Source organism: Micromys minutus (assembly GCF_963924665.1).
Source record: "Micromys minutus genome assembly, chromosome: 22".
NCBI lineage: Eukaryota > Metazoa > Chordata > Mammalia > Rodentia > Muridae > Micromys > Micromys minutus.
The window spans coordinates 12,853,562-12,870,689 of NC_137957.1; the positions used below are offsets into that span (position 1 = coordinate 12,853,562).

General features: G+C 46.9%; 1 protein-coding gene across 2 annotated transcripts in view; it reads left to right on the forward strand.

Annotated features, from left to right (window-relative positions):
• Positions 1–487, forward strand: part of SRGAP1 (SLIT-ROBO Rho GTPase activating protein 1) — a gene marked incomplete at both ends in the record, with an annotated part of 259,181 nt that extends 258,694 nt beyond the window's left edge. For both annotated transcript variants that reach the window (XM_080935754.1, XM_080935755.1), the window contains one exon: positions 110–487. In XM_080935754.1, the coding sequence (XP_080791880.1) occupies positions 110–487 (378 nt within the window). The remainder of the gene's footprint in view (positions 1–109) is intronic.
• Between the last annotated feature and the right edge of the window lie 16,641 nt (positions 488–17,128).

Consider the following 17,128-nt stretch of genomic DNA (forward strand, 5'->3'; position numbering starts at 1 on the left):
TGGACATGCTCTGTGGACAGACCTCGAAGTTCAGATATTCACGCTCCTTGCTTTGTTTCTGTAATCACCAGTAATCTGTAATCTCTCCTTTTCTGATTTTTTCCACTAGGATATTGAAGAGACCATGAACACTGCTTTGAACGAACTCCGTGAACTGGAGAGGCAGAGCACGGTGAAGCACGCCCCCGATGTCGTGCTTGACACCTTGGAACAAGTGAAAAACTCACCCACCCCTGCAACGTCCACAGAATCTCTCAGCCCGCTGCACAATGTCACCCTCAGGAGCTCAGAGCCTCAGATTCGCCGGAGCACCAGCTCCTCCAGCGATACAATGAGTACTTTCAAGCCTATGGTGGCACCCCGGATGGGCGTCCAGCTGAAGCCCCCAGCCCTTAGGCCAAAGCCTGCTGTTCTTCCAAAAACAAACCCTACTGTAGGGCCTGCTGCGCCTTCCCAGGGTCCCACAGACAAGTCTTGCACGATGTAAAAACAAAGGTCCCGAGGGGGGGGTCTAAAAGTGAAAATGAATTAGTGTCAAGAATTGGTGATCCACAACTTTCCTCTGTCTCGCGCTTGTAACTGGAGATCCTTTGGCTTTTCTATGTTGTGTCGAATGTAATGATGTCTGGGACTAGCTAAATTAACATGGGCATTTGTATTTTGTAATTTTTTTAATAACTGGACATATGTCATTTTAAAGACAATAGAAACACTTAGACTTACTTGAAAAATCCAATGCTGCACCCTTGTAATGAAGGCAACACCTCACCCTACACGGTATATGGCTTTGGACTTAGCATAGCCCAGGTGAGTGTCCCAGAAACTAGAGAACCCGAATCCCAGATCTTACTGGAGTCACGTCACCTGCCATGATCTGTGACACTTGTGGGGAGAGCACTCGTTGCCTAGTAACCAACAACAAGCACCTCTAACTCTGTCCTGAGTGGCGGCCCGCAGCTGATAAAGGTCACAGAGGGAGGCTCCGGTGGGACGTTCAGTTCGTGGCTTGAAGGAGATCAATGACGGACCCTTCCATAAAAGTTACTTCCCTAGATCTGGGTCAAAGACTCGGAAGGGTGTAGAAGAGACTCAGATGTTGCTTGAACTGAACCTGAATAGACAGTGAGGGAAACTGTCTCCAAGGCTGTTGGCATTAACAGCCCTCAAAAGACTCAACTGGGCCCTGGAGAAATCCAAGTCCACCCCCTACACTTACAAAGGACTAGAACAGTCGAACTGCAAGGACTTTCTGGTTATACCACAAACTCCTGCAAATCTGTTCAATAACAGCCTGAGAAATACATCTATCTGCCTCCCCCTAGAGCCCCACAATCTCCTTTATGGCAATGGGGGAAAAAAAACAGACAGGAAATGAAAATCCTTGATCCACTGATGTGGTGACTAAATTACCTTGGTTCCTTTATGCCACAAAGGCGCAATGGTCCCCAGTCTGAAGCCCCAGCTCTGCTACCCACATCTCTCTTTGAGCCAAACCAGATCTGGGTATGGTACTGAGTGAGAGCCATGTGAGGCCACCATGGGAAGACGGCCTTGGGGCTCCGGGATGCTGTCTTCCCAGTTTTGTACCTCAGAGTCATGACTTCTGTTCTTGTCCTGTTTGTGTTTGCTTTTTGGATTTCGAGTTATGAGCTCTACTGAACTGTAGTCAAATGGGATCAGTTAGGAACCTCTTTCCCTGGCCTCTTGGCTGATAGCCATTTTTCTTTATCATATTTACTACATTTTTTCCTCTATCTTAAAAAAAAATGGTAGACTTGTGTTTGTTTGGTTCTGGGGATTGACAAGGACCTCTTGCATGCTAAGTATACACTACCACTGAGCTATTCATCCCAGCCCTCACCCCCAAGGTCATTCTGAACACAACTGTTTTCACTAAGGTACAGATCACAATTTTCCTAGCCACGGCAGCTGACACTGAACTTTCTGGTAAAGCAAATGGGCGGCTCAGAGCAAACCCCTTAGGACCCACTACTAATTACCTCCTAGGTCTAATTTCAGACTAGCAGCCGGTTGTGTTCCCACCCAAGAGTAGCACAGGGTTGACAACTCCTACAGAAACCAACCAAGACCTGCACTAACTTCAAGATCGTGACCGATGGCTACCTCAGTTTACCAGTCTTGTCATTCCATTTGCAGGAGGAAAAAAAAACCCTATTGATGAAATATTCCCTTTTCCAAGTCATTCTCATTTTACAAATGTACTGAAGACATACCCCCTACCCCCAGGTACTTCAGGTATGGTAAGGTTTTAAGCCTCAAATTTCTCAGAACCATTTTGCAAAAGAAGCCATGGAGACCCAGCCAGGACTAGCCTTTGACTCGCACTGACTGCCGGAAGTTTATTATTTCCTGAGTGAAAGCTCTATTTATTAGAAAACAATCGTGACTCTTAAGAACCATTTTTCCATTCCTTGACTGATGATACGAACAGAAGACAGAAGAAACTGGCTGCCTTTTGAGTTCATTCGTAAATGCCTTTCTTGAGGTTTCATTTTAGCTTTTCGGACCTTCCTTTCTTAGACAGCTCCCTGGCTTCTGTGCCCCTCCTATGCCTTTCTACCCCACTAGGTCAGGACTCTGCTGCCTTGAATAAAGGTCATACTTTTGTACACTGCCGGGGCCTCTTCCTCTAGGAAACAGCTTCTGGTAGGCTCCAGCTCTTCTTTACCTTCTCCATCTCCAGTCCTGTACCTTTGTCATTTCCAGGACTACTTTTGTCTCAAATGAAATCCAAGAGTGTAGATGGCCTCCAGGTAAGCACTCATCAATCCTTTGTTTCTTTAGTGATGGTTCAACAGGCCTATGTCTTCCCCTTTGACTCTGGCACCCTTTGAGCCACACACACAATAGTTTAAGGCAAGGCACCCCCTGCACAAAGGATCCTAGAAACTGTCAGCAAAGCTCCCTAGAAGCTGTGGCAGCTGAGAAGGGTCACCTTGCAGGGCCTGGTTTAAGCCACAGATGGAGCTCAGCAGGAAGGCACAAGGAAAGGGAAGGACATGAACCCCAAGGTGCTCTCTGTTCTCCCCCATTTCTAGATCTCCCGGTTCAGATGCAGCTTAGGGATGAGAGTTTGATGAGAAAGTTCACAATCCTGGACTCGGCAAGCAGTTAAGATCCATAGCTGTTAGAGCCAAGCATTTGACTCCCGTCTGTAGAACCCTGGTGAGACTTGCAAAGCCCTTTGGTGTGAGGTGGGGGTTTAAGGAGTGGATTGCTAGGAAACTTGCTGCACACTCTCTGAGGAGCGTCACATACACTTTCGAACTGCTGAGGGCACTGTGTAAAGCTCGCACGAGCCCTTCTCACACGCCACACACCACTGCTCGACAGTTTTCCTTGTGTTCACAAAGCGTAATCTGACTTCCATGCCCCATGAGCCAGCCACAGGACAATTCATAGCGAGATTCCCACTCCTTCAGCTACCATAGTCATGAGGAATTACCAATGCATAAAGAGCTCCCAAGGGTCTGACTGTCTCTCTTGAGTTCTGTCTCTGCATTTGCTATTCCCAACGTGGTTCTGTCACTTAACTAAGAAGCTGGGTTGGTGGTAGTGGTCTTAGTATTTCGGATTGCTCAGCCTCTGCCATCTACATGCTGAAGGAACTGGAAGCTAACACCTGAAATCTAACAGTAAGGGGGTTGTGAGTCCATTGAGAGTCTATTTGGGTTGATAGGTTTGTTTTGGTTTTCCTGGCCACAGTAGAAAAGACCATAAATGCAGAAACTGCATTTGGGATGCCACCTCTGGTATCTGCCACTGAGACCCTCAGACACAGAGCCTGGAAGTGCAACTAGAACCCCCTACTTGAGACTGACCGCCCCCCCCAACTGAGAGACCCCCTCAAGCTCCAGCGGGCTGGAGCCTCAGGCTTGCAGCAGAGATTGTAAAGCCAGAGACTGAGTTTTTGCTCGTCCTAGTATACTTTAAGAAAAAAAAAATCTCAGTGGTATAATCAAAATGGGTAGCTGTATCTTTAAATCACATAGGGAGTTTTGTATGTTTAACTGTACCGGGTCCCCTAACGCTTATCTTAGAAACTAGTACAAGAAAACTATATAAACTGTGCGTTTGTGAATGCCCCTCCGTAGAGCGTTCACCTAAGTTCCGTGTGTAGTGTGAAGGTGATTGTAGATACCTAAAGCGTAGTAGGTGGCTGTGTAACCGGAGAGATTGCTCTGTCCCCGCATTCTGAACGATAACTCCCACCCACGTAATAAAACCAGTATTGTCCTTTCCCGTCGGTTTGGTCGGCTGCCGTGGCGGCAGCTTTCTGCTTGTGACAGTTACCTAAGTGTGTCAATGTACATCTGTAGAATGTACATGTGAAAGTGCCTTCCTACCTTAGAGTTAGCCTTGCTCTGGACTGTTGCCCACTAGGTCCCGCCCACTTCCTCCATTTCCTGCTGCCCACCGCAGCGCTCCGGAAACCCCTCCACTCCTTCCCAGCCTTTCCCGGTCCACGTCCTCCAGCACCTCAGTCGTGTGCATCTCGCATCCGTGTGGATAACCACACTGTCTCGTTAACCTCCTAGATGTGACCGTGCCTTGCTCACCCCGCAGTGACTCCCTGCCATCCAATCCAGCCTTCCCATAATGCCCCACCCACACTGCTCCTGCCATCCTGTCCCCTGGCTCTGTACCGCTTCTCCAGTCTATCCCCTCCTCTCTGAGGTGAGCACTAATAGGGTTGCTTTACAGTCCTGGAAGAAAAGATGTTTTGTTCATTTGTCGTGACGATGCACTTTTCTGTATAATGTACAGTACATTTTTAGCATGTACCATTACAGGCTTCAGTATATGGTTGGGTTTGTTCTTCAAGGTGTAGCTTTATAATAAATGATAGTTCTGGCCACCTTTGCTCGTGATTTGCTGTGACTGTCCTGTCTGCTCCTTTTTTTACTCTTGTTCCCCTAGAGAGCTGGGTTGCATTAAAGATTGTGAAATGTTAGCTGGTTTTTTGTTTAAGACCAGAGTCTCTCTGTGTAGCCCTGAATGTCCTGGAACTCCTATGTAGACCAGGCTAGCCTAAACTCATTAAGATCTGTCTGCCGGTGCCGGGATTAAAAGCAAGCAGTACAACACCTGGCTCCTATTTTTAAGAAAATTTGTTTTATATTCATTTTCGCTCATGCATTTGAAAGTGAGGCCTCCTAGACACAGCCTGTCCAAGCCCTGTGTGGGGAAGAAGAGGCTTTGAGTCTAGTCCTTATCCCTTAGTTCCTTCCCACAGTGAGAACTGTCAATCTAAAGAAGCTAAGCTTCATTGTAATAGACGGAAATAGAACCCTCAGTATTGGCCCTGTTTAGATTTGCCCAAGTATCAACATTGTAATTTCAAACATAAAACCAACTCTTCAGATCAAATTGAAGTAGTCACATGTCAGACTGAAAAAAAAAAGTGTGGTGTGTGTGTGTGTGTGTGTGTGTGTTAGAGCAAGCCCTTAGCACACAAAACCATTCAAACCCAAAGAAGAGAGTGTCTGTCACCCAGACTAAGAAACAGCACAGCACACTGGCCACAGTAAACTTACATGCAGACATCTCATAACCGAGCTGAAAACCAAATCTGTCAGTCTGACTGCCTGTGTGTGGCATCTCACAGTTTTTGTAGCTGGTTCCTTTCACTGAATTGTGTGTGAGGAGCTGGAGGGTTTCACTCAGCAGAGTCCAGTCCCCACACAAGACGAAAACAAACAAGGCATACCAGACGTGCTTCAGTTTCTATCGATGCACAGATGTCTGTCACAGGCATGTTTCCTAATTAGGCTTTGGGTTTTGTATGCAAGAGTCATTAAACCCAGAGGAATTATGAATTAATGATAAATAGATGACTCTGAGTTAGAATTGTTTCCAGCCCCTGATAGAAGGTTATCTAGACCACTGGTCAGAGGGCCTCCCCAGAGGCATGGAGGCAAGAGCTCTTCCTGGAAGACTCTGAAACCACTGGGGCTCACTTGATGCTACTGTTGGGTCCCTTCCTCCAGTGCCCACTTTCCTTATGGAAGGTTGTACTCACAAGCTGCTTCCCAGGAACCGATGTCCGACTGAGACAGGAAGACTGTTCTGGAAAGATCACACAGTGCCTGAGCCTGCCACAACCTGCCACACACATCCATTCCCTCATGCCTCACTGGGGGAATCAGAGCACCCCTCCAGCTACATATGTCTGCCCATGCATGTAGCAGACACTTCCTGCACCCACTAAAGTTTTCCTTAAGTACGTGGGGTACCTGAGGAGAAAAATTCCCCAGGTTTGACTTAGGAGTCGTAAGAATATCCCCAAAGCCTGGAACTATGCCAAAACCCATCCCAGGGGTCAGTCTCTGTCCCTATTGTTTTGTTGGCTCGGTTTTAGGCTTCACTATATTGTCTTTTTAAGACAGGATTTTGGTATGTAACACAGGCCTCGAACTGCAATCCTGCCGCAGCCTTCCCCATGTGTCTTAGTTGGGGTTTTACTGCCGTGAACAGACACCATGACCAAGGCAACTCTGATAAGGACAACATTTAGTTGGGGCTGGCTTACAGGTTCAGAGGTTCAGTCCATCATCATCAAGGTGGTAGCATCCAGGCAGGCATGGTGCAGGAGGAGCTGAGAGCTCTACATTTTCATCTGAAGGCTGTTAGTGGAAGACTGACTTCCAGGCAGCTAGGATGAGGGTCTTAAAGCCACTCCCACAATGACACATCTACTCCAACAAAAGGCCACACCTTCTAATAGTGTCACTCCTTGGGTTGAGCATATACAAACCATTACAACATGCAAGGGTTATGACCTGCCACACCTGGCTTCTCTATCCCTACTGAATCCCTGGGAGTCAGAGGTGTGAGAATGTCTGTGAGTTGGAGACCACCCTCATCTACACAGTGAGTTCCAGGACAGCCAGGACCTCAAAAACAGAACAAAAGAATGGGGCTGTATTAATGACAAGCCTATTTTAATGTTCATCACCAGACAAGCACAGCAGCGACAAGCAGAGAAGGCGGTGAATGCACACTCGATTACCTGTTCCCAGGATCACCTTTGGATCCTACCGGTGACTTACATTAAATACACGAGCTTGTAAAATAAACTCCATCCAGAAGCAAAATGCAGGCTCTTAATTTTCAAGGCTGGTAAAATTGAGAAATATACGTCAGATGATTTATAATAATCAGCTTACAATTGGGTTGACATTGCACGATGGTTTGGAAAGGGTTATATAAAAGAATCCCTAGAAAGTTATGACCACTGTGAAAAAAGACTGGTCACTGTGAAGACAAATGCAGCCACCCACGACAGCCTCATGACTGACCCTCACTGACACACTCAGCATTAAGGTGGCTGAGCCTCGACTGCCAATCACCATCAGATTTGCTACAATGGGTGATCTCAGTTAGCACTTTAGTTCAATCTTTGATAAGAGACATGAGCAGGTGTTCAGTTAGCCAAGAAGGATACACTGAGGGGGTCCCTGCCCCCAGCACCTTCTAGCAGTAGGGTCTTTATGACAGGAGGGCTGCCCAAGAGAAAAGCCAATGCTCTTGCTGGCTGCCTGCTTCATTCCCTGCGGCATCTACCCTCGTAGTCCCGTGACAAACCCCCAGTTTCACCTGTCTCCTAGCATGGGTTTAAAACCCCACAGGGAGATGTTTTTATGTTTTATTCTTGTGTGTATGTGTGTGTGTGTTATTTGGGGGGGGTGGTGTTGCAAGGGAAAAGGGCAGCTATGAGGGAGTAAGGAGATGAGAGGGATTGGGTGCATGATGGGAAACTCACAAAGCATGTTTTAAAGGTTAAAACAAAAATTGTGGGTGTGTAGTTACTCGGCTATTGACCTATGCTTGCTGTGTCCATGTCCCAATCACAGAACTGAAGAACGTCCTCACTCCCAGCACAGGGGTGGAGGCGTGAAAACCACGTCAAGCAGGCAATTCCACATAAAGATGGAGTCGCACACACGCAGATGACCGGCTCATCCGGTTTGGCTGTCAATTTTATACTAACGTATGCCCCCTAACCAGGCCTACTGGGTGCAGGAAATGGCTCCCCTCACACTCAGTGGTGACAACGATTTGCTCTTACAGGAGGCAGAAGAGATGAGATTGCTCTCTCAGTTGCTGATGTGCTAGGAAAAGCTCTGGAGAGTTGACTTAAAATTTAATGCCATTGTAAACTATGCAAAGTACACCGGGTACCTTGTTAATACATTAATGTTCTCTGTCCCTTTGTCACGGGCATACGTGACAAGAGAACTGTCTGCTCAAATCAACTTGAGCACTGCAGGGTTTTTGGAAATCCCTACCTTCTTCCTAAGGAATGTAAAAATGCCCAGGGCTAAGCTTCTCATACATCCAGAACAAGACTCCCTTCCTAGAGGTTCTTGCTGTTTAATATGGGCATCCTTTCCTTAAAAAAAAAAGCACATGGTGCGGATCAGTCCAGCTCTGAGCAGTGTCCTCATCACATCTGCAGCCTCTTACAGCTTTGCTCGAGAGAGACTTTTGGGTGGAGGTTTATTCTGCCCTTAAGAAAGATCTGCCTACTCTGAGGAACAAGGACAATTAAGAGAAAGAAATAATCCTCTAAGAAAGAAAAACACCTCACCTCCCTTGCTCCCGTGTTGCTGTTGGAACCGTTAAGTGCAAATGAGCCGGAAATTAGAAGGACGGTTGGATCTGGTGGTTAGAGCTCACTGTCCGAACCCCCTTTTAAACTCACAGGTATTATCTTCAGATGCTGAGACTGTTAGTGAACATTTTTCCTTCTGTGTTTTGTTCTGTATTGTTTTTCGGTGTTAAAAAATTCTAGTTTTGCAAAACCAAGAAAAATAAAGTTTTATTCTAATATTTGCATGAGAGAAAGCATCATTGGTACAGAAAACGTGGCAGATACTCCACCCACTGAAGGAAGGCTTTCGGAGACCTTGAGGAAACCCCTCTTTGCTCTGCTTCAGGCTTCTGATCCCCAAAATTGCTGCCATTTCCAGAACATCCTTTCCAGAAACTGTGGGATGGCATTCCTGATTTCCTAAGGCCACTTGTGGGATGGGCATCTTTAGAACAGCGCCCATTTCTATTCCGATCACAGTTGATTCTAACTAAGGGTAATGTTGGCTCTGGTTTTCTTTGCAGGCAGGGGGGTGGTATGATAGGTTCCTTTCTTGCCTGGAAACACTTTTACAATGAGTTTAAAAAATGGAAGCGGCCTGTGGGGTAGCTGAGCAGTCAAAAGCACTTTCTTTGAGCACCTGAGTTTCTAACAACCTGAGTTCCATCCCGGAGCCCATGGTAAAGGGAGAGAACCCAGAGAGAAAGCTGTCTCTGACCTCCACATGCATGCACTTGAGTATGCACATCTTCTCTCTCTCTCTCTCTCTCTCTCCCTCTCTCTCTCTCTCTCTCTCTCTCTCTCTCTCTGTCTCTGTCTCTGTCTCTCTCTCTCTGTCTCTCTCTCTGTCTCTCTCTGTCTCTCTCTCTCTCTTACACACACACAAATGCACAATAAACATATGCAACCTGCATTCTTACAGACACACTAATACACATAGTGCATAGGCATGTGCACACCTACACACAAACTAATACTCACACATGGATGTGCACATCCCCTCCACACACACACAGAGTAATACACAGATAGGCATGTGCACACCTACACACACACTAATGTACACATTGACATGTGCACACCTGTATTCTTACACACACACACACATGAATAACTGTGAAAGAAAAGGACATTACCACTAAGGCTGACAGCCAGCAGCTCTATCACGATTAGCCTGCACATTGTAAGCTCGATTGTAAAGAACACAGACACAGGTTTTGCTGGTGGCAGAAGTGTTTGCCTTGAAGAAAGCTGTCAACGTTGAACAAGGCCGGACATAATTCTTTCTCTTGTTTCCTGCGGCCATGACACAATGTCAAAGGGGCACACAGGAAGTTCATAAGGTAATGTTGCAGCTAGGAGCTGTGGGATGCGTAGATTGATGTTAAGTTGATATGTGATTGGACAGTGGAGAGGTAGGTGGAAAACAGAAAAAGGAACAGAGATTGGGGAGAAATCAAGATGGAGCCGGAGAAAGCAGACCTGGATCCTGGTGACTGTAATCGGCAATAGGTAGATAAGAATATTAAGGGATTCTATAGGTCTTTTGTCTTTTATAGAAGGGCAGTTTGTATCTTTGTCTATTTGGGAATCTGAAGGCAGAAACTGAAGGGAGCTGGTGGAGGAACGCTGCTGTAGGCTCACTCCCTCTGGCTCGTCCATCTACCTTCCTGAAACAGCTCAGGGGCACCTGCTTAGACATCACTGAGAGAATGTCCTGTCAACATGACCCTGGGCCAAGATAATGGAGGAAACCCCTCACTTGTGTATGGCTCCTTCTTCCCAGATATGTTGAGGTGACAACCAAGATTAGCAGTACAAGTCTGTCCCTTGTCAAGTTGAGCACAGACGTATCATTGTTAAACCTTTCCCTCCTTTGTCCCCAAGATCCCATGTTAACATTAACATTACAATATAAAACGGGGTCCAATTTTTAAAAACTCCAGGGTCTTTAACATTTTAAAGGTTTCTGTAAATACACTCCATTGTGATGGCCCAGGCCTTTAATCCCTCCGCAGGTAGAGGAGGTCAGATCTTTGTGAGTTCAAGGCCAGCCTGTAGAGCAAGTACCAAGTCGTCCAGGGCTCCACAGTCATGCCCTGTCTCCAAAGGAAAACGAAACAAAAGTCTCTTAAGTTGGGATGCTGTAAAATCAGAAATAAGTTACAGCCTTTCTCATTCAAATGGGATGAGGGCAGGCACAATCACAAACCAATCAAAGTCAACCCATGATCCTGTAATAGAAACAGCTCGGTGTGTGACGTCATGGACTCACTGGTGACCCCCTGGGCTGCAAAGGACTTGGGCAGTCATACCTCTCTGGTTCTGCCGTCTTCAACACTCACGGCTTGCCTAGTAGACTCAGGATGGTTCCACTCCACTATCTTCGGAAGTTATCTCATGATCCTGGCACTTCCGGGATGTTGGGGCCTCCACTGTATCTGAGCCTGTACCCTCAGCAATTGCCTCTCCGAACTTCTTTGGGGACTTTGGCCCTGCCACATGGTGCCAGCCTCACCATATCTCCAGGACCCCGTCAATCCTGAGGTTTCCACTGCAGGTAAAGCTGCAGCTTCACCAAAGGCCTCTTCTGGCCTCTCCAAGTGCTAAGCCTCAGCTGCTCTCCCTGACTCTTTCATCTCTTCAAAAACACTACCATTTGGGAGAGTCTTAGACACAGCCACATTTGGCATCAACTTGAGATGTTGGCTTGGCCACATCTGGACTACAGCCCTTCTGCGTTCTGACCCTGAGGAAGCGCTCCTCCCCTGCCCAACCCCAAAGATTTTACCTTAGTGATGCTGGTCTCTTATTACCACAGCCCCACCTGACCAGCATCTATTGCCCCAGGGAAGCATGGCTTTCACACCCACAGATGTGTCCTTCAAAACAGCAGGCAAATGGCCCCATCAGTCTGTGAGGGGGGGTCTCAGGGGATTCCGAAGTTTCCATGCAGCTTATTATATTCTAAGAACTCAACAACTTTTCCAGCCCGGTGTTCCGACTACACACCCATAATCCTCCGCGAAACAGCACAGCGAGGGCTATCACAGAGATACCAATCCCCGTTCTAGTCTGCTTTCTGCTGCGGTGGAAGATTAAACAAGACCAACGCGGGCAAGCCAAGAGTTTATCCAGCTTATTCATCCACCCCATGCTCCATCCTTAAGGGATTTGAGGGAAGCAACCAAAGGGTGAACCTGGAGGCAGGAACTGCAGGAGAGACCAGGTGAATGATGCTCACCAGCTCACTCCCTCTGGCTTAACCTTTCCGGTACAGCCCAGGTACAGCACCGCCCCCTATCGGCTTGTCATGCTATAACAACTAGCAATGGAGAAAACACCCCCATCGACATGCCCAAAGGCTAAGCAACTCCCCAGCCGAGGGTCCCTTTTCTCGGGTATATCACATTGACAACTAAGATTAGCCTATACTAACTCCCTCAGAGCTGTGCCACCACTATGATTAGAAGATGCCAGAGCCCCTCCCACTGTCCCCGGGGCCACACCTTACTTACACAGCTCGGGCATATCTGCTTAGGGATAGCACACATCTGCCACCCACCACTGCCACCAAGAAGAGAGCAAGAGAAGAGGTGAGACGGCAAGACAGGGAGAAAGCACCTTATACGGTGCTTAGTCATGGTTTCTATTCCTGCACAGACATCATGACCAAGAAGCAAGTTGGGGAGGAAAGGGTTTATTCAGCTCACACTTCCACATTGCTGTTCATCACCAGAGGAAGTCAGGACTGGAACACAAGCTGGTCAGGAAGCAGGAGCTGATGCAGAGGCCATGGAGGGATGTTACTTACTGGCTTGCTTCCCCTGGCTTGCTCAGCCTGCTTTCTGATAGAACCCAGGTCTACCAGCCCAGGGATGGCTCCACCCACAATGGGCTGGGCCAGGGATGGCTCCACCCACAATGGGCTGGGCCCTCCCCCCTTGATCACAAGTTGAGAAAATGCCTTACAGCTGGATCTCATTGAGGCATTTCCTCAACTGAGGCTACTTTCTCTGTGATAACTCCAGCTTGTGTCAAGTTGACATGAAACCAGCCAGGACAGACGGGTCGTGGTGGCAGAACAGATGGATGTGTGGTTTCCAGGCGGATGGACACAGCAAGTCCTCCTTTGAGACCCTCAGCATGGAGTCACACAGAGGTCTATGGCTGGCCACTGCCTTTGGCTGAAAACCAACCACTTCAGCTTCTCAGAGGACAAAACAATGGTTGTAAAAAAGCCTGAATGGATTAGCAAGAAATTGCTTTTGCTCAGGAACGTAGGCTTCATTGTCTGATGCTGTCAGAGACACTGGGAACCTGGGTGTTAATAGAGAGGGTAGCTGTTCCGGTAGCCATTGTCCTTGTGTTTTTAAGCCTTAGAGCAGTGGTTCTCATGCTGTGGCCCTTTAACTCCATCCCTCACGCTGTGGTGGCCTCCCAGTATAAAACTTTCATTGCTGTACTTTTGCTACCATGGTGAATCATGATATAAATGTCCGATATGCGGCTCACAGCCCACAGGTTGAGAACCACCTACCTTAGAGGGAAGTAAACCTTCCAGTAGGAGGTTACCTTAAAGCAAGCCTTTTCTCCCATCTTTTCTTACCGCCCACATTTAATAATTCTGTTTTCCACAGATTTCCCCCGAAGTCCATCCAACTAGGCCAAAGGAAACCCAACCAAACCTTTAAGTCCATTGAGAGATACCTTAGGGCAGCTGTTCTCAGAGGGGTCATGACCTCTTTGGCAAACCTCCATCTCCAAACATAGTTACATAACAGTAGCAAAATTACAGTTTTGAAGTAACAACAAAAATAATTTTATGGTTTGGGGTCAAGACATGAGGAACTGTATTAAAGAGTTGCAGCATCAGAAAAGTTGAGATTCACAGTCTTAGAAGCTGGGAGAGGGCTCAGCAGTTAAAAGCACTTGTTACTCTTAAAGCGCAATTCCCAGAACTCATCCAGTGGCTTACCACAGTTTTAACTCCAGCTCCAGGGGATCTGGCGCCCTCTTCTGGCCTCATTAGGCACCAGCACATTTGTGGCATACACGCATACAAAGATATGCTCATATGCATAATTAAAAATAAATATAGATCTTCAAAAGAAATAGCCTCGTTCCTCCACTGACTGCTCCCATATTCTTCTTTTTTTCAGGAAGCTTGTTGCCATGGCTTTTAAGTCCTGGCCAGAGAGTCAATGGGAACTATTGGTGGAAACATGATGTTTCAATCTGTTGTGAGCTCTAATAGTCTCAAGCGTCTGATACTGAGACCTTGAGGACACCACCTCAGATATGACTGTTCTTGGAGACAAAGGCTTTAAAGGAGTGATGAAGTTAGGACAAGATTATCAGGGTATCCCTAACCCTGGTGCCCTTTTAAGAGACTACTGGAGACACACAGGAGACACCGGGGATGAGTATACAGAAGTGGAATACACCTCCAACACAGAGGGAGGCATCAGGAGGAATCAGACCTGCTGCTGCCATGATACTGGGCTCCTAGCCTCAGCACCTGGACCAGCCTCAGAGCCGTGAGAATCTACGGAGCTGCTGCTTCTCCCACCCCTCCACCCCGAGAGCAAAGCAGTCTGTGGTACAGCATCCCTAAATAGGAGCAGGTACTGGAAGGAAGCTCAAGCCAAAGAGACTCCCAGACAAATGCCCAGCCATGCCGTATGAGGGACTGGAAGCTACCTTCATATCTGAGTGTGGCTAGATTCTCAAATAGATTCAAAGGCTGTCCTGTGTCTCTTTGGGGGCCCTGGTGTGAAAGGGGTATGTCTGGATCAATGCAGAGCTACGGATAAAAGGGAGTTCTCTTAGGAGTTTCCTTCTAAACCTCCAGGGAATTTTCTAGCATGGCGGATTTTGACACTCACTATTATTAGCACTATTATTAGTAGCATAAAGAACTCCTACAGGAATCAAAGTCACATAGCAAAAGCACACCAAGATGTCTTTCTTCCAGGACTCCTCAGTACAATGAAGGTAACCCAGAAACAACAGGTAAAATGACTAGTGCCTGTAATCCTTGCACTCTGGAGGCTGAGGCAGGAGGATGGCTCAAATAGGAGGTCAGCCTGGCTTATACAGTGAGTTTCAGGTGAGTGGACCATGGGGTGAAACCTCATTTTAATAAATAAGTTTAAAAAAAAAACTTGGGGTCCATAAGTTCAAATCTTTCCAATGTATTTTTTTTCTAAATTTCCTTTTTAAGGTAATATTTATGTTACTTTCATCTGTGTGTACGTATGTGTGTCTGCCACATGTGTTTGGGTGCCTGAGGAGGATGCAGCGGGTATTGGATCCTATGGAGCCAGAGTTACAGATGGCTATGAGCTCCCCCAAATTGGATGTTGGGGATCACACTTAGATCCTCTGAAAGAGTAACTAGCAATCAGCTTAGCCCCTGAATTTCTAGTGAGCCCCAGATTTAACCAAACTCTTAAGATTGCCGCTGTGGTTGATCCCTAAAAATGATGCCTGAATTGATTCACTGAGAGCAAGAGTCCACCGAGACCATGTACATGTGTAAGGTCCACCGAGACCATGTACATGTTTAAGATCCACTAAGACCATGTACATGTATAAGGTCCACTGAGACCATGTACACACATGTATAAGGTCCACTCTGACCATGTACACACATGTATAAGGTCTACTGAGACCATGTACATGTTTAAGATCCACTGAGACCATGTACATGTTTAAGGTCCACCGAGACCATGTACATGTTTAAGGTCCACTGAGACCATGTACATGTTTAAGGTCCACCGAGACCATGCACATGTTTAAGATCCACTGAGACCATGTACATGTTTAAGGTCCACCGAGGCCATGTACATGTGTAAGGTCCACCGAGACCATGTACACACATGTATAAGGTCCACCGAGACTGTGTACATACATGTTTAAGGTCCACCGAGCCCATGTACATGTGTAAGGTCCACTGAGACCATATACATGTTTAAGGTCCACCAAGACCATGCACATGTGTAAGGTCCACTAAGGCCGTGTAGAGTGCGTGTCTGCCACTGACAGACCTACGGTGGGGGCTTGGTGGTGTTTTGAACCAGCCTGGGGAGGGAAAGGAGCCGAGCTCCCACTTCTCAAAGAGTCTCCTCGAAGAATGGTCCCAATCAACACTGGGGTGGTGGCACTGTCTTGCTGAGAGTCTCTCTGTTATTTGTGGTCCATTATGTTTATTCTGACCTACTCTTTTCGCTGAAGTTATTCTGGTGTGAATCTAATAGAGTTTGACCGAAATATTTTCTGGGGAATAAAAAGAAACCCAGCTGTTGCAATATCGTTCTTTCTTTAATATAAGCCATAAAAGACAGGAGCAGGGAGGGCCCATCTACAGAGTTGAAAGGATTTAAGCCAGAAGAGCCAAGAATAAGAAAAGACCCCTGTTAAAGCCCAAGATATATGCAAATATGATAAAAATGGACCCACCACAAAGTGTTATGCAGCATGGTCAAGTTCTCAGGGAAGAAAGACGGGGCTTAATGAATCTACCTCATCTAAAGAACACGGTCCTCCAAATTTCCATTTTGTTGCCATGACAACTAGTACTACATCATTGCCATAGTAACCAGCTGAAAAGCATCAATCTAAGTTCAAGCTCTCTGATTGGGTGACCATTGGAAGCCATCACAAGCCACACAAGGCAGAGAAGGCTGCTCTGCCATCACATTGTTTAGAGCTTCTGGTGTGTTTCAGCTCTCCAGGGTGCTTCCCTTAGAACCAAATATCGGGAGGAAGAACCAATTTCGACAACTGTCTAATAATTACACCCCAACACATTCAAGACTATCATTGTCTGGTGCCCAAGATATGCAGTCCAAGTACAGGAATAGAGCCACACCCTCCCTGATGCCTTACAGCCTAATCCTGGTGTTCTATTACAGCATCAAAACATACTCCGCACAGTGAAGGCCAGGCATCGGTCACTGCTGGTGCGCTCTGTCCCTGTCAGACGAGGCAGGAGCAAGCTGAATGGAAGGGAAAGTTTTGAAGGTAGAAAGTGACAAAACAACAGGCACCAAGACAGCACAGTGAATGACAATACAGCAGAACAGTGGTGTGTGACAGACTCACCCTGTGTCACACGCATGGCAGGACTTCTCAACACATAAAATAAATTGGGACTTTCAGCATTAAAATGTCTTGCTTTGAGATTCATTAATTTATGAGTCTGACTGTTTTGTTTGCATGTATGTATATGCGCCAAAGGCATGCCTGAGCCCCTCAGAGGCCAAGAGAGGTCATCAGAACCCCTTCTCCCCCAGAACTGCAGTCAAAAATGACTGGGAACCACCAAGTGTTTGCTGGCCACCAAACCAGGTCCCCTACATGAGCAACAGTGCCCTTAACCACTGAGCTATCCTTTCCACCACCAATATCTTATCTTATTTTGGGGTTTTTTTGAAACGGGATGTAGCTCTGGAGCCGGGGCTGGTCTGGAACTTGTTGTGTAGACAAGACTTTCCTAAAACTCAG